This window comes from Porites lutea, chromosome 4 (genome assembly GCF_958299795.1).
Source record: "Porites lutea chromosome 4, jaPorLute2.1, whole genome shotgun sequence".
In the NCBI taxonomy this organism is placed as follows: domain Eukaryota; kingdom Metazoa; phylum Cnidaria; class Anthozoa; order Scleractinia; family Poritidae; genus Porites; species Porites lutea.
In genome coordinates, this window is record NC_133204.1 from 43,234,001 (window position 1) to 43,256,580 (window position 22,580).

Sequence of the window (22,580 nt, forward strand, 5' to 3'; positions counted from 1 at the left end):
ATTCAGGTGTGTGGTAGCCTGCGAACGGCAGACGTTTCTCCTCTCTCATCGCCGCTGAGAGACGTTTCGAACCGTCTCAGCGGCGATAAGCGAGGAGAAACGTCTGCCGTTCGCAGGCTAGTTGCGTGGGGATTTTAAAATAGAAAGATTTACACCACTTTAAGTTTAACAAATGTGTCAGTTGATTCCAGGATGACCTAGTTTAAAGGCTTTAAAAAGTAGATGCATAACAGAAAGTGACTTAGTTGGGATTGCGAAAATTTCCTTTTTCCCAAAGTGACTAAGATGGGGTCTATAATATGGCCACAGAATAGACTATAATGGGGTGCTGAGAGCCCCCCCCCCCCCCCCCGGGGGCGTTTACTTTGAAATAAAATTGGGAATGAAAATCATCAGCTCTTTTTTCTTCACCGTTGTCTGCATGGTACTACGCTTAAAACATCTTAATGAAGTATGAAGTTAACATACAGTACTTTTAAAACCCTACTGTTCCTTTATAATAGTGTTGATTTTGTTCTAAGTTATGTCGATTGGATCATATTACTATTGTTTTTTTATTCATTGTTAACCGGGAAATACTTGATTTTGTCTATTTTATTTTTGGGCAGTGCAGAAAATACTCCCTCAAAGGATAGCGTACGAATACAAGTATAGCCGCAACGCTTGGTTTCTGTAATTTGGCGGCATGTTAATTTTTGCTTTTTTATTGAGCCGGCCATCATTCCACATGTGGTTTTAACACCTGTAAATCTTCCGTGAAGACATTTTCCTTGACATTTTCAAGATACATGTTATTAAAAAGCGGCGTGCGATTGCTTTATTTAAATTGTCTACAATTAACCAGAAAAACCGATCAGTGGTTTAGGAATTTAGTCTAGTATAGGATTAAAACTAGAAAATCTGGGATTGATAGGGATTATTGGATGCTAGTTGTACAGATCAGAGCCGGCGGGACTTGCTCCGAAAAAGGGTAAGGTTACAACATCTGCAATATCATTGTCATCACTCAAAAAATACAATAAGCATCGAGTGCCCCTTTCCGCGAAACACTGCTTTAAACAACTTACACGTGTATCGGTCTCAGTCTGCTAGTCAACTGGTTCATTATGGCCATGTCGCTCGTAATCGTCCCAGCAGCCGTTCTTTTCTGTGTTTTGGCCTCCGTTTTGTGGATTTTGCGGAGGAGTAGGGAACACAGGCTAGCTATAGATGGGAAGTACGTTCTAATAACTGGATGTGATAGTGGATTTGGTCGGGAAACGGCCATTTGCTTGGACAAGATGGGAGTAAATGTGCTGGCAACTTGCTTGACCAAAGAAGGAGAAGAGTCTTTGAAATCAGTCACAAGCAAGAAAATGAAAACGTTTTTGATGGACGTTACGAATTCCCAGCAAATTGGAGAGGTCTTTGATAAAGTGAAAGAAGTTATTGATGATAATTCAGGTAAAGTGAACAAAATATATAATCAATCTAATCAGTGCTCTGTTGGCTTAACCAATTTTACCAGATACCTCGTCATGTAAAAATCGGCAGTGCTTCGGAACCCCAGCTTGGGGCAATCCGAACACTATGAAATAGGGAATAAATTCATTTCTTCACAGAATAACCCAAATAATCTTAAGACAGGATATTTTGCATTCATTATTCTGTAAAATTCCCGTTGAGAAGTTAAGGTACAAGTAATACGTTAATTGCTTCCGGTTTATCAGAGTGTTTTTTTTTGCGGTAACACCGCTACTCTTCCGCCGCTAAATGATTCCCTAATAAAGAACCCAGGCAACACTGACGTCAATCAAAAAAGCAACAACATAAACAACAAAGATGCAATTTTATGCAGATAATCCAGTCTGTTGTCACTGGCCTGCCTCTCCTAGGATTTTCGAACATCTACAAAATGGTATAATTAACCATTTTAAACGGATATTTACCCTCAAAAAGGCCACCTAGAATTTTCGTGAGCCTTTTCCTGGCTGAAATTTTCGAAAAGGTAAGTTTTGATCCCTATAATTTTCGGATCACTAGACTTTCAGCTAGGAAATCCCAACAGATGAAAAGTTTTTAGGGGATAAAAATATACCTATATCTACCGTTTAAATACTAAAATACGTTCAACAATGCTATGTTGAGTGGTTTTGAACTATATCCTCGTTGGGTGCCCCTGTGTTATTAGAGATGTCGAAGGTAATCAACTGAAGAAACAAGAGCGACTTGATCCGGCCGCCCGCTTTCTCCCCTCGCTCCTCGCCACTTGGGACGTGCCACGAAACGTCTCTAGCGGTCTCCAGCGGCGTTCGGCGAAGGGAGATGAAAACCAAAATAAAACAAAACAATGTTTTTGGTTCAGCCTTTATAGCACGCTAGTTCAGCCCCCAGCGAAGGTTAAAGGTAGGGCACAAAGAATATTTGTCATCTATTTTTCGATTTAAAAGGATTAAATTAACTGCAAAAACCATGGACGAAGATCCTGCTAGCTGTAAACGTTGGATCTCTGGAAAAGAGATCTAATCAGCCAAAATATAAAGAACCAAGAACGAGAAGTCCAAAGACTACTGCGAAGCTGATTTCAAACAACGTGTATTGTTGTTATAACGGCCAGCCGAAATATTGTTATAAAAAACAATACATGTTGTTTTAAATCAGCTTTGACCTCTCGTTCTTGATTTTTCAGTTTGGATTTTCCTTTTTTCGTCGCCCAGAGGATCAATTTGCAGTTGTTTTTTGAGCTGTATCCACCTGCCGGGCCACTGGACTCGTTGGTTTGTAGTTATGGTTTTGCTGTTCTGTATTCAAACAGGAGCTCCAGATTCAAAGTAACTGTTTTTACAAGTATTGCAGAATGGGGCTCTCTCTTCTTTTCCTTTTGTTGCTATCGAGGGAACATGTTTCAGAATCCTCTCCCCTCCAATTAAACTCCTTGTGAGAAAATTATTGCGTCATTGTGGCGGGAAAACTCGTCACGTGATCTGAAAACTGAACTTTGCACAAGAGTCTTGGAATTGTGTAGTCGTTCGGAGTCGTGGAGCTGATCGAATGTGTAGATTGAGTGTAGATCATCGCAATTTTTACGCGAATTGATGTCGATGAATTCTTTAAGTGTAGAACATAGTACAGAATTCTAAAATATGAACATGTGAAGAAGGAGTGAAGAATTAAAGCTAAATGGAACTGGTTGTATCACACTCACACTGATAAACAAGAAAAAAACAAAAAACGCGTTGCATGCAGGCAAATGAAGGGAAAGAGGAAAGAAGAGGAAGGAGGAGTCACCATTGGGTTCTCCGCGTATCTCCTGTTTCTTTCTTCTCTTTGACAAGGAGAGTGCAAATGTGCTAAAACAAAATTAATCGTTTTATTGCCACAGGTCTTTGGGGACTGGTAAACAATGCCGGGGTCTTGTGCCTCGGGCCTGTCGAGTGGGTACCCCTGACCCACTATAAGAGAACAGCGGACGTCAATTTATGGGGAATGATAGACGTGACCAAGACTTTCTTGCCACTCGTTAAGACAGCCAAGGGAAGAGTCATCCTTGTTAGCAGTATAGCAGGTAATAAAGAAATATTAATTAAATAAATAACGATTTACATCGCTCCATGTAAGGGAATCCAAGATTGTGTTGGATTCTGGATTCCACGCCGATTCCGGATTCCAGGTACTGGATTCCCGTTTTTGTCCGTGGAACTTGGATTCTGGATTCCAATCATTAGTGCGATTCCGGATTCTTTGAGCTGTATTCCGGATTCCAAAACCCAGGAGTCAAGATTCCACATGCAAATTTTTCCTGGATTCCAGATTCCACAAACAAAATTTTCCCGGATTTCTGATTCCCCAAGCAAAAATACATGAAATCCCGAATCCGGAATCGTGATTCCGGATTCCCTCACATGGGGCGATTAAGACGTAGCACATCCACTAAGTGGTTCTTCTTCTACCTGATTCCGGCCAAAATTGGAATTTGAAAATGTTGGTTTTTAAGACGAGGGGGAAATAGTGTAGTACCCGGAGAAAAACCTCTCGGAGCAAAGGAGAGAACCCAACTCAACTCACATATGGCGTCGACTCCGGGACTTTAACCCGGGCTTCACTGGTCAGAGGCTAGTGCTCTCACTACTGCGCCACCCTTGCTTCCCAAGGGAATACTTTCATAGTAGGACTGGTTGAATGTCTAAATACACCTTTCCAGTTCTCTTTTTACAATAACAGAGCGAATCCTCGCGCGCTGATTGGTCGAGAGCTATGGTCTAGGAGAGTATAGACCATGGAAATGACGTAATATGTCACGTAGTGCCGCTTGTTTTGTTTTTGGTTTTTCGCAAAAAAATAAATGTTATTGTAAAAAGCAAATCGACCACAATTTTCTAGGTTATACACTCATAGACCATAGAAATTACGCCATAAAATGTTGAAAACTTTGTCGTGAAACCACTCGCCTGCGGCTTGTGGTTCCACTTGAGTTTTGAACATTTTATGACGTCATTTCTATTGTCTACATGAGTGATTGTGGTCGATTTAGTATTGGCTATTTCAAAGCTTGAGCTTGGAGTTTGGGTGGGTGTTACGTTCTGACGAATTGCACTATGGGACAGGTATGGGGACGCTAAGGCTTTTATATTGGATATCACAAACTTGCACGGAAGATTAGGTAAAAATTAATCCCCGAAACAAATTCATGGGAGAACTCTATTTAACAAAGACCCTGTCTGATGTGCAACCTCAAATTATAAAGTAAAAAACATACTACACGCACTCTGATTGACTGAGAGGTGTGTTTCCATGACAGTGTGTAAAATACGCGTACAAGACTTCGTGTATAACTTCGCAATTTGTAAGAATTTTCCTTTTAATTCGCACCCGTGACAAAAAGATTTGCTTCCGAGTGTTCTTGAGGACTTAGCTAGCGTATGCTGATTGCATGCCAGTATCAAACCGAACTCGTTGGGCAGAATTTTGCCTGTTCCCTCACAAAAGCTACCCCTATAGAATACATAGGGGAATATATTCCCCTCTAGAATATTCCCATTAGCGGAATATCCCCCTTTTCTACCCCTATAAAATTGAGTCGTCTTTGTTTGTTAGTTTGATGATGTGGTTTTGATTTATCTATACAAAGGAGTGGTTTCAGCTCAAGTATTCTCGCCGTATTGTGTCACTAAATATGGCGTGGAAGCTTTTGGAGATTCATTGAGACGAGAAATGCGCCCGTTTGACGTACAGGTCAGCGTTATTGAGCCGGGCGCCAAGCGAACCCCGCTCTTACAGAAATCTGAGGTTTTGACAGACGGTCTTAAAGCACTATGGAACAAGCTTTCAGAGGAGAAAAAAAGGGAGTACGGCAAAGACTATTTTGAGGACGGTAAGAAGTGATTTTATTTGGGTGTTGTTAGGGGTATGCTCTGCCTAAAAGATTGAGGTACCAATTTAACTGCAACTAAGGTCACATAAAAAAATGAAACACGTTTTGAAAACCAGAAGTTTCGGCTACAACTTCGACCACTCTTAGTGTGGACAGGCTTCTCGCCCTGTTCTTGGGATTAAGATATTGACAAGCTGTAACACTGAAGCGAGTTCGTGTGGTCATTGCCTGTTGCTGGTTAAGCGCTTCTTTGATTGTTTTGACCTGGTTTTTTAGTTATCACATCGCCATTGATTATAGCTATAATCGTAACAGTACTTTCTGTCGCCATTTCAGTATTCTCTTATACGAAAATCGTCCTTAGATTTCGCCACCAACAAGCCAGCGTACATACACACGACATTGTTCCCCCAAAACACTCGAGCGTAGGAGGATTTTTAGTGCACTTCTGACAGCGTTACAAAAAGACTGTTGTTAGCATAGCTGACCTATTGATTTATTTCATATATCATTAACACTCATTTCTTTCACCGGAACATATGAACCCACAATTGACCTGCTCCCAACATCACCTTTATGCAGGCTGGGCGAAAAAAGCGGCTCTTTCTCCAGGTACCGTCATCACAAAAGAATCAAAGGAACCAAACAATAGAGGTCTCCTGGGGGCTGTATTGTTTCGTTGTATCGTTTCTTTTGTTGTACGTAATATGTGCCTCGGTACATACAGTAGGAACAAAAAATGTTAGGGTTCGCTTTGTTTGAAAATTGAAACTAACCTTCGCGTATACTAATTTGAAATAACCCAAGTATTTAAAGAAAACCTGAAAAAATTCAATCTTGACCGCGGGTTTCGGATCCTAACCGTTGCAAAGACCAGACGCATGATAAGCTACAAGAGACGAGGACGACTAAGAGGACAACGAGAAAGAGATTTCTCAATACTCGCGGTGCGCTTGAACCTGCAACCTCATTTTTGGCGGGAAAAACGTGATAGCCGTCCTCAAAAAAAGCAAGCCATATGCAATAAGAGGTCATGTGACTTCGTTTTTATGAAAATAGAGGTTATATGATTTTGCCTTCGAAAAACGATTAGTGAGTCTTATCTTAAATAAAATAATGGTGATTTGTGTTTTCAAACCCACACCATTTTCTTAAAATGAGTAAGTGTCTGTTGGAAAGATCATGTGGTAACGTTTACAGCACATCTGAGCGTAACTTTCAAGATGTAGGCAAAAAGTAGTTTTGGCCGCGATGTTGGAGGGCATATAACATGGCGGCCAATACAAATCATACTGCTTTGTTGAAAAATCAAAGTGCCATAAAATATCTTCCTTAAACGCATTTCCTCTCAAATTTTGGGTGTAACTATAATTTCTATGTGCTCTGTCAATTTTTGGCATCAGCAAGATTCCAACTTATCGTTAAAAGGAAACATTGGTCACGTGACGTCTTAGTGCGTGTGGCCTATTCCGGGTTTCTGGTTTTTGAGGAAAAGCGAAAAAAAAAAACTTTGAGTCAAATCTAACATGCTCGTAGACCCAGAGGCGGTCGTCATTCAGGTTGGGACTGACGGAAGTGAAAGTGATAATTAAAGAATAAATGCAAGTGAGTTAGGGACAGATGTTACGGGCTGATGTGTTAACCAAGCTTCCGGTCTTACTTAGAATGACAATTTGATGACGCTCGGCAATAGTTTAAGCCGGTCCAATAATTCACGCGCGGAGACCCTTAACTGGTGAACTAGTGCAACGATGCTAGGGCTTTTGTTTCGTATACGATCATGCATCACACTAGAAGCCTCTAAACAGGTATACACTTCAACTCGTGCAGCCATTATTTGACTATGCTAATGTTGTGTGGGGGAAAATCTTAGAGGGGTGATGCAAACAGCTAGGTACAGCGCGTAAAGAACTGTGCAGCTCGAATTGTATTACGAAAGAACAACTCAAATGACACTTACCGCGCTTGTGCTTAACTGGTTAAATCTAGCTTCCAGAAGGAAAATGCACAAATGTAATCTAGTTTTTAAGTGTTTAAATAAACTGGTGTCCAAGTATCTTACTCAATATTTTACAAGGAATGCAGATTTGCACGATTCTGCAACTAGCTAGGAGAAGGAACTCGACCTGCAAACAACAAAGCCTAAACGTAACATAGGCAAAAGAACTTTGAAGCACAAAGGGATTATATATTTCAATTCTTTACCCAATTGTGTTAAAAGAGCCATGTCTGTAAATAGTTTTAAAACTATGATGATTATAATTAAGTATTTTACCCTATAACTTTAATTTCTTATCTCTTAGCACACACTTTTTATATTGACTTAGCTAGATTTTTATATTATTATTGCTGATTTTAATCATGTACATACCTTAGGAATTTTTAAATTGTATACATCTTTTTTTTTTCTAAGGCATACTAGCCTCGTTGCCGAATGAGCTACCCTAATAAAATTACTTACTTACTTTACTCAGTACTAACAGTCTCGCTAAAGAGAGTTTGCTTCATGGCACAGTCAATTTTGATAGTGTGTACCCCTCCCTTGCTGGCCATTTTTTGATGGGCCCCACGGCTTTCTACCGAAGTGACTCTACCACTTGGCAACTTTTCATAGTAGGAGCGACTTTCTGCTGGAAAGAGAAAGTACCACCCTGGCTCTTACTTCCGTCTGAAATGCGATAGAAGTGAGGCCAGGTGTTGGACTAGAATTATATTACTCATTATTACTCATTAAATCTCTTCACAAATACAGATAAGACAGTAAGGATGTTCACTGAAGTTATTAAGTTGTTAAGCCTGAAGTTTTTTATGGTCTTTACCTTTTTTCTTTTTATTGTCAGTGACAAGGGGAGTCAAGGACTGGTGTAGTACAGCATCCAATGACGTAAAGCAAGTCGTCGATTCTATTGTGAGCTCTCTGACGTCACAGACTCCTAAGTCACGCTACGTTATTGGCCGTGACGCATGGCAGCTGAAACTGAGTGCTCATCTTCCTGAATCATGGCAAGACCTGCTTCTCAAAGATTTCCCCTTAAAACCCATGGCAATTCGTCAGTAATTTTAAAGATCGATTAAATTTAATGAAGAATATTGTTATTCAACGACTGTAAAATACAAGGCACTTCAAATAATTTTAAAGCCCCTTTAGAACCGATGAATCTTAATATCAGGTTGATTAACTAAGCACATGCTTCAAGGAAAAAAACCAACCTACTTGGGGCACCTGTAAAATAAGTTTTAATCAGTTTTTATTTACCTTATTACATGAAATTTTTGCGACACGTCAATTAGCGATTTCGAAAAATCCTTACATAGGGGCACCTTTACTTTAGCGATTTTTCGTAACTTTTGGAAGTCCCTTAATTTTCGCGATTTCACAAACTAAAATTTTGGCGAATTAAGGGTTCAAAACTTTTACGACGACAATAAAACATTTATGTGATAAAATCATAAACGATAATAGCTTCATTTAATTCAAAATCATACAACGTTCTCTAACTTTATTTTGAACGGAAAAAAAACGAAACTGCAACCGTAATCGATTCGGTCATATCTTAACGCTGTCCTCATCACTCATTTTTAAGGTACGTTGTCACACAAATTCAGTGGTACACACCATAATCGTCCGTCAAATAGCGTATTTGTGCATGAAACTGACTAGATGGTGGAATTTCATATTGTACTCACTTTAATTTAACGACGATTTAAATTTAGCGACACCTAATTTTGGTGCATTCTAATTTAGTGATTTTTCTAAAAATCGCTGAATTCGCTAATTTCAGGTAATAAGGTATAGCTCTTTTTATATATCGACAATTCACCATTTTTATGTTGTTTCAATTTGCATTTTCCGGGAAAATTATTTTTTCAAAGAAAATGAAGATTCAGAAAAAAATAATAATCGATAAATAAAGAGAAACTGAACACTTTAAGTCAAAATATTAAAAAAAGAAGTCAAATGCTGCCCCAATAGATCCATTTTAACGATTCTTTTTCTAATGTATACCCATTAACCTGTTGTTATACCATCTATAGGTTTTTGTTAGCTTTCAAATTAATAAAAAGCCTCTGTGTGATGAGAATTCTGAAGCATTTTCATTAGTGACTTTTTTGGCATGGGTGGCCGAGTGTTTATATATAGTGGAAAAAAATGGAACAATAAGGTGGATCATTTTAGGGGAAAACGAATGCATGATGTGTAAAATCCTAGTTGGCAACTACAAAATAACGAATAAATAAAACTACAAAAATGTGTCAGAAACATACCGGTATGAAGGTAATGGTCTAAACATCACGTGACTGTATTCCAGGCTCCAAGACAGTTTGTGTAGCGTTCTGTTTCCCGTCACCGCCCCTCTTTTCTCAGAGAGCAAAAGCTATCCTTTTGTTTATACTTTCTGTTAATGATTTACCGTTTGGGCTTGAATGTCAAACCAGATTATTTGCTTATGACTGCCTTATTTATATATCCATTACCTCTGCTCCAGATATGGACAAACTTCAATCTGACCTAAGGAAACTATAACTAAGGCAGAACACCTGGCAGATGGAATTCAACCCAGAGAAATATATGTTTCATTATGGGTATATCAAAACAGAGGAATCCGCCTTTTCGAGAATATACTTTCTGTAACACTACCTTAGCATATGTTGAAAAGCACCCGTATTTGGGAGTCACCCTGGATGCAAATGTGAGATGGAATCACCATCTTCATGAATTATCCTCTAAAGCTACCAAGACCTTAAATCTGATCAAAAGAAACTTCTGGTTTTGCGATGAGGATACCAGATGTCTTCTGTGTAAGACTCTTGTTCGACCCAGTACTCAGTACTAGTCTGGGACCCGCACTATCTATGTGATGTAAATAAACTGGAAAATATTCAAAGGCCAGCTGCTCGTTTTTGTAAGGGGGATTATAAATATTCTTCAAGTGTAACTTCTATGATAAAAGGTCTGGAATGGGAACCCCTGGCCTCTCGCCGCAAACAAGCTCGCTTATGCAAAATGTACAAAATTTTAAATGACATCATTCATGTAAATAAGTCTAAGTACTTGACTCCAGCAACAGAAACTCGGACTCGTGGATCTCATGGTTTTAAATATTTTATTGAACATACAAGTAACGATGTATTTAATTACTGCTATTTTCCTAGAACAGTGAGGGAATGGAATAGCCTTCCTTCTGACATTATATCTGCCAAATCTTTAGATATTTTTAAGAGTATGTTAAGCGATTACTTACGAAGAGATTAGTATAAGGTGACCTTCCACCAGTGTTTATTTATTTTTATTTTATTTGTTATTTTTTTTACTAAATTTTAGATTTTTGTTCTTAATTAACGTTAGCGTGACTTCTGCACAAGGTAGTTTCTGCTGACTACTAAATGTAGATGCAGATGTAGATGTATACTGTGAACATAGCCTTGGACTCGCTCTCACCCCCTACCCCACGTCTTCGCTGTTTTTCTTTTACTCACATCTCTTTGCGCCGTCCCCACGATCAGAACGCCGGGAACAGGCTAGATAAAGGCGGGCAGTGGCAGCCATGCACACACTCCCGTCCCCTGGGGGCCCTCAACAAAGTTTTAAACGGGGAGGCTCCGCCTCATACCATTTTTTGATAGACGGGTACCCTTTTCAGTAGCCTAGAAAAAACGCGCGCGAGAGAAGGAGACACGCGTGTCTCCCTCGCGCGCGCACATTCTTTCTTACGCCCATTTACTTCCTGGCGCCTGCTACGCAGGCTACCTTTTCATATACCCGCCATTGACAAATGGTACCCCCTTCACATACCAATTGTAGTTTAGAACTTTGCATCCCTTCTGACTGCTGTAAATACACTGTTGATAAAATATGAGTAAATCACAAAACCAGGAAACTTCTTGACTTTTTCACAGCCACAAGATCCTTCGTTCTGGTAGTCCTTTTAGGTCTTATTGCAGACCGAAGTGACGGCAGTTTTCCCTACCCGTTATATACTTCAACTATAGAAATCCCTACCCTTTCATAAACGTTCAGCGCGAAAAAGGTATCCCTTACGGGCTGAGCCTCCCCATACAGGCAATTATAGGGAGTACCTTCCCCCCACCGCTAGGACACTCTCAAATCCTTACCCAGGGCAAAACCCAAGGCAGTTCTCAAAATGTTCCCCCACCCGACTCCCGCCAGCTCACCAGTCTCCGTCATCTCCACGCTCGGTCTGTCGGCAGCGGGATGGAGGTCACAAGCTCTCTGTCTGTCTCATCTTGGTTGCTGTTGTTAATTATTGGCCTGCTGACAATCTGTCTCTTAAAATCTCTCTTACCAAAACGGAGTATTGACATACGAGGAAAATACGTTCTAATTACGGGCTGCGACTCTGGTTTTGGTCGCGCAACAGCCATTCGTTTGGACGAGATGGGAGTTCGTGTGTTGGCGACTTGTCTTACAAGCGATGGTGAAAAGGGTTTGAAATCGGTGACAAGCGATAGGCTGAAAACATTTCAGATGGATGTGACAAACTCGCAGCAAATTAACGAAGTGTTTGAAGAAGTTAAGAAAGAAGTTGCCTGTGGTAGGTCACTAGGTTATGCCCTCTGCCCCTGCTTTGTAGATCGCATAATCTTTCCTGGAAGATTTGTCCCTTCGACAATTTTTGAAAGGAAATACTCCTTTGAGTATCGTCACATGGTGTAACAAAAGCAAGTGGCTTGTTGTGGATCCACAGGCCGCTCAGACTCTATGTGTTCGTTGGAATTTTTGAACACGGGCCTGTAGCAAGCATAAAATGACTGGGGGGGCTGAGCGAGTGGCCCACATTAACTCCCCCCCCTGCTTCGGTCACTCGGTTAAAGCATACTTTTTGGTACATGTCAGATCGCTACATTTGTCTACAATACCTTCCGGGTTGTTCTTTGATTCGGATTGTTTCTTCGACCACACCAGGCTCTGTTTCACTAGTGCATGGTTTTACCCACGATAAAAGTGTTCCCTGCTCATTTTTCGACTTGTTTGGATTTCTTTTTCGGCGGCTCTTGCGAAGACATTGTAAGACTTTCAATATTAATGCGCAAAAACTCAAGTTTTACTCCAGTACAGTAGTATATTTTACACTGGGGGACCTCTAAGGGAACCAATCAAGGTCAAGAGGTCAAGTTCAGGGATTGTCTTTGGTGCATTTCGATCCATAGTATTTTTGCTTCTGACTATTTTGATGCTTAATAAGCAGATATTTTAAAGCTGTTGGTTGTTTTTGGCAGAGCAAAAATATGATTTTGTTCATTTACACAATTCCAAATTGCACAGAAGAACAACAGTACATAATCTTACTATGATCGACAGTACTTTGAAACTTAAGCTTCCATTGACAGCTGTCCATTCTAGTAGAAAAATTCCACTTTTGTAGCAGAATTTAATTCAAGTCTGAAAATTTCTCGGGGGGGCTCGAGCCCCCCCTGCACCTCCCCCTGCTACGGGCCTAGAACAGTTGGGGCTGGAAAGGGGGGGGGGGCGGTTCAGAGTTAAATTGACAGGTCATTTACTTAAATACATAAATACAAAGTTAATGGTATTTCCTTAAATAGGCCACTGCAAAAAATACCATAATATTCTCAAATTGAAAATTAAGAGTACAGTAGAGGCTCTTGTAAGCAACCACCTAGGAAACTGGAAAAAGTGGTTTTAACTAGAGCTGGTTGCTTAAGAGAATGAGCTCTCATAATGGACTGCATGGTAAAACAACAGAGGGTGGTGGCTTACGAGAGTTTCAGGAACTCATTAATAATTCATTAAAAAAAACAAAAGAAATACTGAGTGGTTTCTTATGAGAGCTTAAAAACAATGGAATATTTGAGTTCAGTTGGGTAATCCCAAAACTGGTCTCGGTCACTTATGGGAGCAGTCACTTATGAGAGCTTTTCATAACAAAGTTTAAGTTGCAGCTCAAACGAGGTTTCACAAAGGTGGTCATTACTAGAGCTCGTTGCTTTTAAGAGCAGTTGCAAGGAGAGCCTCGACTGTATTATATATATGGTGGCCTACAGTAAACTGAAAATTGTGTTACGAAATGGTCAATAACATATTGAAATCACATAATAGGTGCAATCAAGATGATCCAAGTATGGACATCATTTTTCTCAGAATTTGTTGGGATGGTGGTAAAAAGCACAGAGTTTAGCCATGTTCTTTTTCTGTAGGATATATAAAAATACGAAAATTTTCTGTCACAAATTGAGCTTTTGGCCAGTGTACTAGCATGTACTAGTATGTAGTGTTTCCTCTTTTTAGATTTGGCAAATAAAAAATCTACTTCTTCTGACTTGCTAATACTTATCTGCTGGAGAGTGAGTTATCCAGTGGATAGTGTTAACCAGTGTTACAACAACCGGAGGAGAGTGTTATCTGTTAAGGCCGTAGGCCGAGGCGGATAACACCCTCCTTGATCTCCATAATTCTTCATAAGATACTCAGCCTCATTCATTAACTGTTAATTAATTGATCAACAACCACATGTAAATAATGACGTTTCATTTTGGTTTCAGCTGGAATTTGGGGGCTGGTAAATAATGCAGGAATTTTATATTTATCCCCAATTGAATGGACACCTCTTGATGTCTTCAAACGAAGTGCAGATGTTAATTTATGGGGGATGATTGATGTCACAAAAGCCTTCCTGCCACTGATCAAGAAATCCAAAGGAAGAGTAGTGAATCTTTCAAGCGCGGCAGGTTAAGTTTCCTTGCTAGTTGAATTATATAGTTGGGGTTCCACTTCTTTTTCTTTTTTTCTGTCTGGGGGTACATTAATGTATGACATGACTTTAAAACAAAGAAAAATAAAAGCCATGTGGGAACTGTTTCTAAAAGCTAAAATCCAAAAAAGGTTTATAAAAAAAAAAAAATGCTCTAAGTTGATTCCGCATTTTATCAATCAATTCTAAATGTAGAGTTTACGATTCCTAATCAATCTGTTCCTTTGGCTTTGGGTATACCAAGAGTATTCTTTGGCTATGGGTATATTCTGGGTATACACGGGGTTTACTTTGGGTATACCCTGGGTTTACTTTAGGTATTTTCTGGGTATACTTGGGGATTACTTTGTATGTATACTATGAGTATACTATACTCAGGGTATACTTGGAGTATACCAAGGGTATACTCGGGGTATGCTATTGGTATTCTCTGGGTAATATTCTAGGTATATCCTGGGTATACTCTGGATATACTGTGGATATACCCTGGTTATACTATGTATTACTACCGCTCTGCATGTATTCTGTGCCTGCAATGTAGCCATGTGTTTTTGAAACCTGATTCACTGTAAGTTTGTCATTTTAGAACTTACAACAGTCAGTACGTTTTTTTGTATTATTTTCGGATGTTTATTTTTGAACTTTTGAATGCTGAACTCATTCTTATATAATTATTGGCTTACATTTTGGTTTTAGAAAACCTAACTCATGCATATGATATGGTAGTGAATTCATTTGGACCTACTTGAACTTCAATGTATTTTGGACTTGACACAGTCATTTGGATCTGGATCTATTCGAAATGTGGAATGAGTGTTTTCTCTGGGTATACTCAGGGTATACTATGGGTATGTTCTTAGTATATTCTGGGTATTCTATGGGTATACTCTGAGTATACTCTGGGTATACTTTGGAGAAGAAGGTTTCTGATCAAGTAGAAGAAGGGACATGGAATGTTTCAATCTCTTATCCCTTATCATTGCAGGACTTATTTCTCCTGCTTTTTATGGATCTTACTCTGTGACCAAATATGGAGTGGAGGCTTTTTCTGATGCCCTGAGGCATGAAATGTATCCCTGGGGAATAAAAGTTAGCATGCTAGAACCTGGATCCCATACAACTAATATATGTGCTCCTGATATGTTTGAGCAACAGCTGAAAAAAGGATGGAACCAACTGAGTGATGTGGTTAAAGATGAGTATGGGGAAGAATACCTAAGTACAGGTGAGTTTGATGATAAACCAGCCTCATGCAGAAGGTAGCTCTTTGGACAGATGTTGATTGCCGGGGTGAAAATTGCAAAAAAGAGCTTGCTTATTATGGAAGCTGTTGTTGAAGTTTTTCCTAGCCCAGCCAATCCCCTTCTTAGTTGCAGCAAATGTTGCTTGCCCATTGTATGTTACTTATTATCAAAGCATCCTAGCCTTTTAGACTGTTTCTTTAGCCCTTGTTTATTGAACAGCTCTTTTGTTATGCTCTGATGGCTATCATACAAAATGGGGAGGATTCCATAAGCAAGCCTTGAAAGAATGTTTGCGTCTATAAAGGGGAAAGTACTAGGTAAATTAGGCAGTAAGGTATATATTATTGTTAAAATTTGTACGGACTGGTTACTGTCTCTCGCTTACAATCTTGGACAGAATAAAAAGGATTGTCCAAGATTGTAGATGATATACGCTGAGGATACACCCGGCAGATTCTTGGAAACTGCTTATCTGCCCTTCCCCTGTTGCAACATTTTGCCTTATGGGAGACATTAGTGTTAACATTGGGTTGGGGGAAGGGTAGGTGGGTAGTTTCCCAGAATCTTATACTGACCAACCCTGTGTTGGACTAATGCATCCTCTCCACAGGGACAGGTAAAGTCCTCCTAAGTAATTTGTGCTACTGAATTAAAATTAGCTGTTCCTATAACGTGCTTGAGTTTCCTTAGCTCAAGATATTCTTTACCTATCTTAGTTATGAATTGTCATTATATTAAATAAATTGAGAGGGTACCTGAAATAAAACCCTAAGTGTCTTCACTTGTAATTCGACCTTCCAATTTGCTGTGCATAATGCTTATAAATAGAAGGGAGATTTTGATATTAGATCAAGGGCCTTATTCCACACACCTCTTTGGCTGACATTACAAGGTCGGCAAATCATTGGAAAAATTTCCAGGGACTGTATTAAGTCTCCCAACTTATGCAGAGCTCATGTAGATTCTTTGCATTTCAGTTTTTGAATTTCGATGACATTGTATTCAAGTGAGCATAAATTTACACATCTTCTTTCTACTTTTTCCTGTGTAGGGATTGACATTGTGAAGAATATATATCGTTCTTCAAATATCAGCCAAGTTGTTAATGCTATGGTAGATGCGCTGACATCAGATCCTCCACTTGACCGTTACATAGTTGGTATAGATGCACGTGGTCTCCAATTATTGTCATATCTACCAACATCTATTGCTGACTTTCTCTTCCATTTAATACTGGCAAGAAAACTTGCTCCACCAAAAGGACCTCTGAAATAACTGATTATTTACAATTGTAGGGACTTTAAACAACGACAACAGCAACTCCAATACCGAGAAAAAGACTGGGCAGATAATGTGGTTCAGTCTTGCAGAATTTTTTTCTCCCATGCGGTTTAATCTCTATATTTTCATCCCCCAAAATACTGAAAAGTACTCTTACCTTCCCTAGATGCTATTTGATGCTAAATTTACAAAATGTTTGCAAAAATGCGAAGGAAAATTAAAGTTTAGTACTCATGTTTGGTCACAACAGCAAAATACCAATTCTCATGTTGCAACATGACAGCAAAGGCAGGTGTTTTTCCTACCAGACATGTGCATTTAGTGGTTTGGGTTTACCCTGCGGACTTTTACGATGTCACTTTTACGTTGTCACGCTTAAAGTCCCTAGAGTTGTATGACTGCACCTTAAATTACATTTTTCAAAAAAATGTATTTATTCATTACAATAACACTACTATTGTTTTCTTAATAATATTATAATTCTCATTAAGACTAAGAGGTATGTTTTTTATGTCACAATTATAACAGTGATAAAATTTTAAAAGTTTTCAAACGCACAAAGTGTTCTAAGTACTAAATATGTTTACATACTCAGTAAAAATGCACAAGAGAATAGGCTAATAAAAAATACAGCAAAAGTTGAAAGAACATTATTAGTAACCTTTTGAACTAATTATATATCCATTTACAGTTAATGCAAAAAAGTACAAAAATTAAAAAAGTTTCATGTACATAGCAATAATTTAATAGTTCACAATGCAATTTGCGTTAATCGATAATGATGGAGATTAAGCAGATGTACATGCTATCATTGCTTCACTAAAATAGTTCTTTCAAGGTCTCATGCAATGTAAGACCACAAATATTCACAACATTTACAGTAACATAATTTTTTAATGAAGATGTTCAACTTGTTGAAAAAAATTAGGTGGACATTATACTTTTGCTGCTGTCATACAGGGCTGAGTTGCTCAAAGCATGGTTAGCTTTAACCATTGGTTAAGCAGTATCAAAACCAATACGTTGTCAAGGTATTAAATGCTGGTTAACGCTAACCATGCTTCGAACAACTGGGCCCAGGTCGCTACTGATTTTCAGGAACTTTGGTACATGCCAGTATTCTCATGAATTATCCTTATTCTCAATTATTTATTACTAGGCTAATATTATTCTGTTTTGGTTAAAACTGTGAGATTTGAAAAATTGGGCTTAACATCTGATAGTAATAAAATTGTCCTAGTGAAGGGCATCTAAATTATCACAAAACATACTCTGTCATGGTAATTACTGTGTAGTAAAATGTACAGTACTAAATGTCACTTCTCCACACTACAGCCATTGTGTTTGTTACCAAGGTGAATGTTGTGCAGAAGTTAAACTATAAGAACTGAAACCTGATGAACTCTTGAGTGAGCAGGAATTAAGAAAAGCATTTAGAGTCGGACTGTGCTAAAGATGCCAGTAAATTCTCACATGATCATGTGTCTCTTATTGTTTTGTTATTAAATTAATCATGTTGAATGTAAAAACCTTGATCCTCATAGACCCAGGGTCTAGCCAAAAAAGTACACAAATCGTACCCGTAAGTGTTTCGAACTGGTTCAAAAGTAAGAAGGAGAGCCTACAGGCTTCACATTCTGCTCATTTTGGGAAAAATATTCTGATTTTGGTTGAATTTTACCTATTGGTATAAAATTATTTTGTTCCCATTAGCTTTCAAGAGGAATCCAGGAGAAATGAAAGACAGAACAGGACTCCTGGCTGTGCTGAGGGAGAGAGCTTGTCTAGGGAGATAAAAGATTTGTTTCTTTTGAAATGCACATGGAAGCCAGATGCACAGACTTTTTTACTCATCTCAATGAATAAGTTACTTATAGGGCCAGTAACAAGGCAGAAAAGGATAAACTTCATCATTTGATATAACATGGTATTTCTTCTTTTAGTTGAACAAATGTAAAAAAGGCTGACATAAAAGTTTTGAACCATAAGTTTCCAACAATGGGGTAGTACATACGTGTGTGGTGAGGATATATTTTATTATCACTATTTTTACTTTTTTAATAACAAAGATACAAAACAAGAATAGACATTTCACATTTCCAAGCATCTATACTATTCATAACTTAAGGTTTTCAGTAATTTAGCAAACTCTGAAACCGAGACGCACATGATTCTTCTTAATGGCAGACATGCATGCATGGGACATAGCCTATCTTAAGAAAGTGATAATAATGGTGGTAATGCATACATTCAAATAAAATTCTTTCAAGATTTCACAAGTAAGTTACATAAAAAGCAATATTTCTTACCTCTCATACTACTAGTTATTATAATAATACATTCTTGCTAAGAATCAAGAAAATCTTTCTTGAGACAACAGAACTGCTTGCCCACACTTCTTGGGAAAATATTGCAGATATTCATTACAACTAAAGCTTGCTGAACTATAAAACATACACTGAGAATGAAATCAAACCACTTATACTGACATACAGTAATCTTTTGTGCTTAGAGTCAAAATTATTGTTCAATAAACATTATTTTAAGGCTGAAGTAATATATTGTGTGGCAACAGAAGTGCACGCGAGCAGTTTTGTTGTTTTGTATTGTTGGGCACTTGTAAAATCAGTCAAACCCTTGCCAGTCACTATACTCTTCATCTTCTTTCTCGGGATGCTGAATGCATCTTATATTGTCCTTTAGCATAGGAGTTCCCTTGCGTAATCCAATGCATCGTGCGTGAAGGACGATCACAAATTCCTCACCAGCTTCATTTTTCAAAACAAATTTGTCCCTAAGGAGGCCTTCCTTGTGTCCATCTAACTCTAGTGTGATTTCATGTCCTTTATTATCTCCTAAAATCGTAATAAGCAAAAATTGCTTTAAATACAAAGACAAGTGGGGAAGAATGATTTTTTGAAATACATAGGCTGCTGGCAGTGTTCATTCTAAGCTCTGTTTTTGTGCAATTCATGCGCTACAATAATATTGGTGGTAACATTTCTGGGCAGTGATGTTACACCTTTGGCCATGTCTTCTTCATCCTTATTTCATCTGTGCTTCAACGGGGAACTTGGTGACAGGGATGTCTGGCTGAATGTGTTGGCAGCATGCGCAGTGGGGTGTTCTAGCACCTTGGGGTGTTTTTTCAATAATAATTGCAACCCCTGTGCCCCTTGCGCATGTCCCCTCTTTTTGTGACTCAGGCATAAACAAAGAAAAGAAATTAAAGTACACTGAGTATAGCAGTTAATTTGTGTGTCATTAGCTTTCAAATGCCCACTGTGGAGACAGTATTTTTAGTTCTTGGGAATACATGCACTTAAGTTGCTGCCGGGTAGAAAGGTACTAAGCTGCTGTAAAGAGGTTACAACTAGAGTGAGACTATGGAAAGACCCCAGAACAAAACAAGTGGCTATTTTGTTAGTTGGCCATAGTGGACAAGTGGCTGTTAGTGGAAATTAATTCGACTTCCGCTTTGGTCATTTTTGGTTGACATGGACCAATGCATATTATCCTTCCTGGACCCATTTAACTTTCCATTTATGCTATAAGGATTAGATTGTAATTACCAAAATCAGCGAGGATAGATCTCTGCACTGATTCCTCATTTAGCAAATTTTGAACAATCCTGACAGAGTAACAGACTTAGACAGAAAAGCAGCATTTGGGGAAAATATCCACAGCCAATTTGCTCTTCACCTACTACTGGTACTCTTTGCAGATTAAATTTGTCCCTATCTTGGAAGGAAAGCCAGCCAAATTTTCCAAGCAAAAGAAGGACAAGAAAGTGGGCAACAAAACTGTCCATAAAAAGAAAGGCATGAAAAAAGATCGCACGAAAGGTATGATAAATCACACGAAAAAAGACTGCAATAGATTCACAAAAAAAGGTCCAAATTTGGCTTATGGACATGCAAAAATGCGTTTTTTTCCCCTCATAAATGGCTGACAGGAGATGGTTAATAAATTAACTCACCTAAATTTTTTATACTTCCTACAGCAATGAAAGGAGTGTTAATTGAGTGTGTTAATGATTTGGACTCAGGTGACACAGGGAGAGTGAACTGTATTTCATACTTGTGCTTGTGTTGTAGAAAACCCAGGTGAACATTTACTGTTGTTTTACCATGAACCTTTTTTGTTTGCAACTGTATTTCTGTATTTGCGGTCATATCTTCTGGAAAATGTACATGGTGACCTGCAAAGCAACATAATAATAAATAACTGGTTAAGTACAGTTTGACTGCAGGCAAAGTTTATTTCATCAAATAAATCCCTGTGCTCAAGAAAGCACTCTTCCCCGCCACCAAAAAACTAGCAGATACTGTAAAATTCCAAAAATTAGCCGCTCCATGTATAAGCCCCTCCAAATATAAGCCCCCCAAACCGGTAACGCAAAAAACCCTCCGTTGCCCTTAAATACAAAGTGAAACAAAGCCAAAAAGGTAAATTTACTTCCAACTATAAGGCCAGCCCAATCGATTTTGAAATGAAAATTTCCCTCCGAAGATAAGCCCCTCCAAAAATAAGCTCCTCAAAAAGGGCCTTTGAAAAATATAAACCCTGGGGCTTATTTTCAGAATTTTAGGGTAAGTCCTCCCTACTGTCTCTGACCCCTCACTTTCTTAACATAATCAGGATATCTTAAGGAAAGCCTCTTTTCATCTAATTTTTATTTTCTTTACAATATTGGAAGAGTTTCTCTATTCCTTATTTCCAGTGTAAAATTTCCCACCATTACCACAATCCTGATACATTTAATCACCTAACACTGATGTCAAACATACGTTTTGATAAGGATTCAAATTCCTGGAATCATCTTCTGAGACTCAGTGACAGATAGTTGGAAAAGATCTACCAGTGGTGGTCACTGGTGTTACAGTGACATGGGCATCCCCACGTTTTGGGAAACCCATTCCCAAAAACCTAGTGATATGGGCATCCTCTGTAACCCTAACCCCGTATCACTAGGGTTGGGGAATGGGGATGCCCATATCACTGTGACAGTGGCTTTTGCTAAGGAGAAATATAACGGTTTTTCACAAATTATTTTTGAAAGATTCAGGTCTATTCTCACTGTATCTTGAATTGTATGCTTGATGCATACGTGTTCGCTATCATGAACCCGCAGAATGGATTGGAACTGATAGTTTGACCTCAGCGTTTTCGAAAAAGTTGCGTTTTCATCTGCACACGTACACGCGAAAACAGCGTTTTGAAAAAGTTCCACTCTGGAGAGCGTTTTCGAAAAGTTCCGTTTTCATTGATCGTTTTCATCGGATACTTGTGGACGGAAGCCGTTTCCGTAAAGAAGAAGTTGCGTTTTCGAATCAGAACGGATACTTGTGGACAGAGCCTTAGTTAGCCGAATAGGTCTATTTATGAAAATGACACGACAAATTATTTATCAGACTGGATTAAGTCAAAACACTGTAATTCATCACAAAATCACTGGCTGAAAACTTATAGCTGATAATGATAATTGTCCATGTTTAAAAACAGTGACACAAAATCATTTTAATTTTGATATTACCGACGACAGAATATAAAACTTGCGCTGTATTGCGGTACAAGCGCGCGAAGACTGCCTACTCACCAAGGCGGAATCACGCACTTTCAAAATTCCGCGTTTTAAAAACCGTTAAGAAAGTGCCAAGAAAAATGAAAATACTTTAGAAGAAAAAAGAGCAACAAAAAAGAACTTTTAACGCCAAAGGATGATAAACAAGTTTAAGGTGGTAATTATAAAAATAAGCTTATGCTTAAGTTTGTTGTACCCGTCAAATCATAAGCGAGCATCACGTAAACTCAAATCTGTCGGCCCATTTCAAAGACATTTTTAAACCTCTCAAAATCCTCACCATCTTCACTATCTTCCTCTTCGTGTATTGCTCCGTGATGATGTCCCTCTGCCATTTCTCGTTGGGAAAGAAAAAGAGCTAAAGCAGGCGTACGTAATTTGGTTTCCGCTAA

The 22,580-nt window shown here is 38.7% G+C and overlaps 3 protein-coding genes across 3 annotated transcripts; 2 read left to right on the top strand and 1 right to left on the bottom strand.

The window, feature by feature from the left end:
• Positions 1–1,083: 1,083 nt before the first annotated feature.
• Positions 1,084–8,500, top strand: LOC140935802 (retinol dehydrogenase 7-like). Its single transcript, XM_073385365.1, has 4 exons — positions 1,084–1,443; positions 3,362–3,544; positions 5,108–5,350; positions 8,191–8,500. The coding sequence occupies exons 1-4, from the start codon at positions 1,107–1,109 to the stop codon at positions 8,406–8,408; spliced, it is 981 nt and encodes a 326-aa protein (XP_073241466.1). The 5' UTR covers positions 1,084–1,106; the 3' UTR covers positions 8,409–8,500.
• A 3,064-nt stretch (positions 8,501–11,564) lies between these two features.
• LOC140933701 (short-chain dehydrogenase/reductase family 9C member 7-like) lies at positions 11,565–16,981 on the top strand. The gene is made up of 4 exons (XM_073383312.1): positions 11,565–11,904; positions 13,871–14,056; positions 15,065–15,304; positions 16,375–16,981. The coding sequence occupies exons 1-4, from the start codon at positions 11,565–11,567 to the stop codon at positions 16,596–16,598; spliced, it is 990 nt and encodes a 329-aa protein (XP_073239413.1). The 3' UTR covers positions 16,599–16,981.
• A 1,638-nt stretch (positions 16,982–18,619) lies between these two features.
• Positions 18,620–22,580, bottom strand: LOC140933702 (adipose-secreted signaling protein-like). Its single transcript, XM_073383313.1, has 3 exons — positions 22,469–22,580; positions 20,584–20,805; positions 18,620–19,459 (listed from the first exon to the last, which is right to left on the bottom strand). The coding sequence occupies exons 1-3, from the start codon at positions 22,521–22,523 to the stop codon at positions 19,230–19,232; spliced, it is 507 nt and encodes a 168-aa protein (XP_073239414.1). The 5' UTR covers positions 22,524–22,580; the 3' UTR covers positions 18,620–19,229.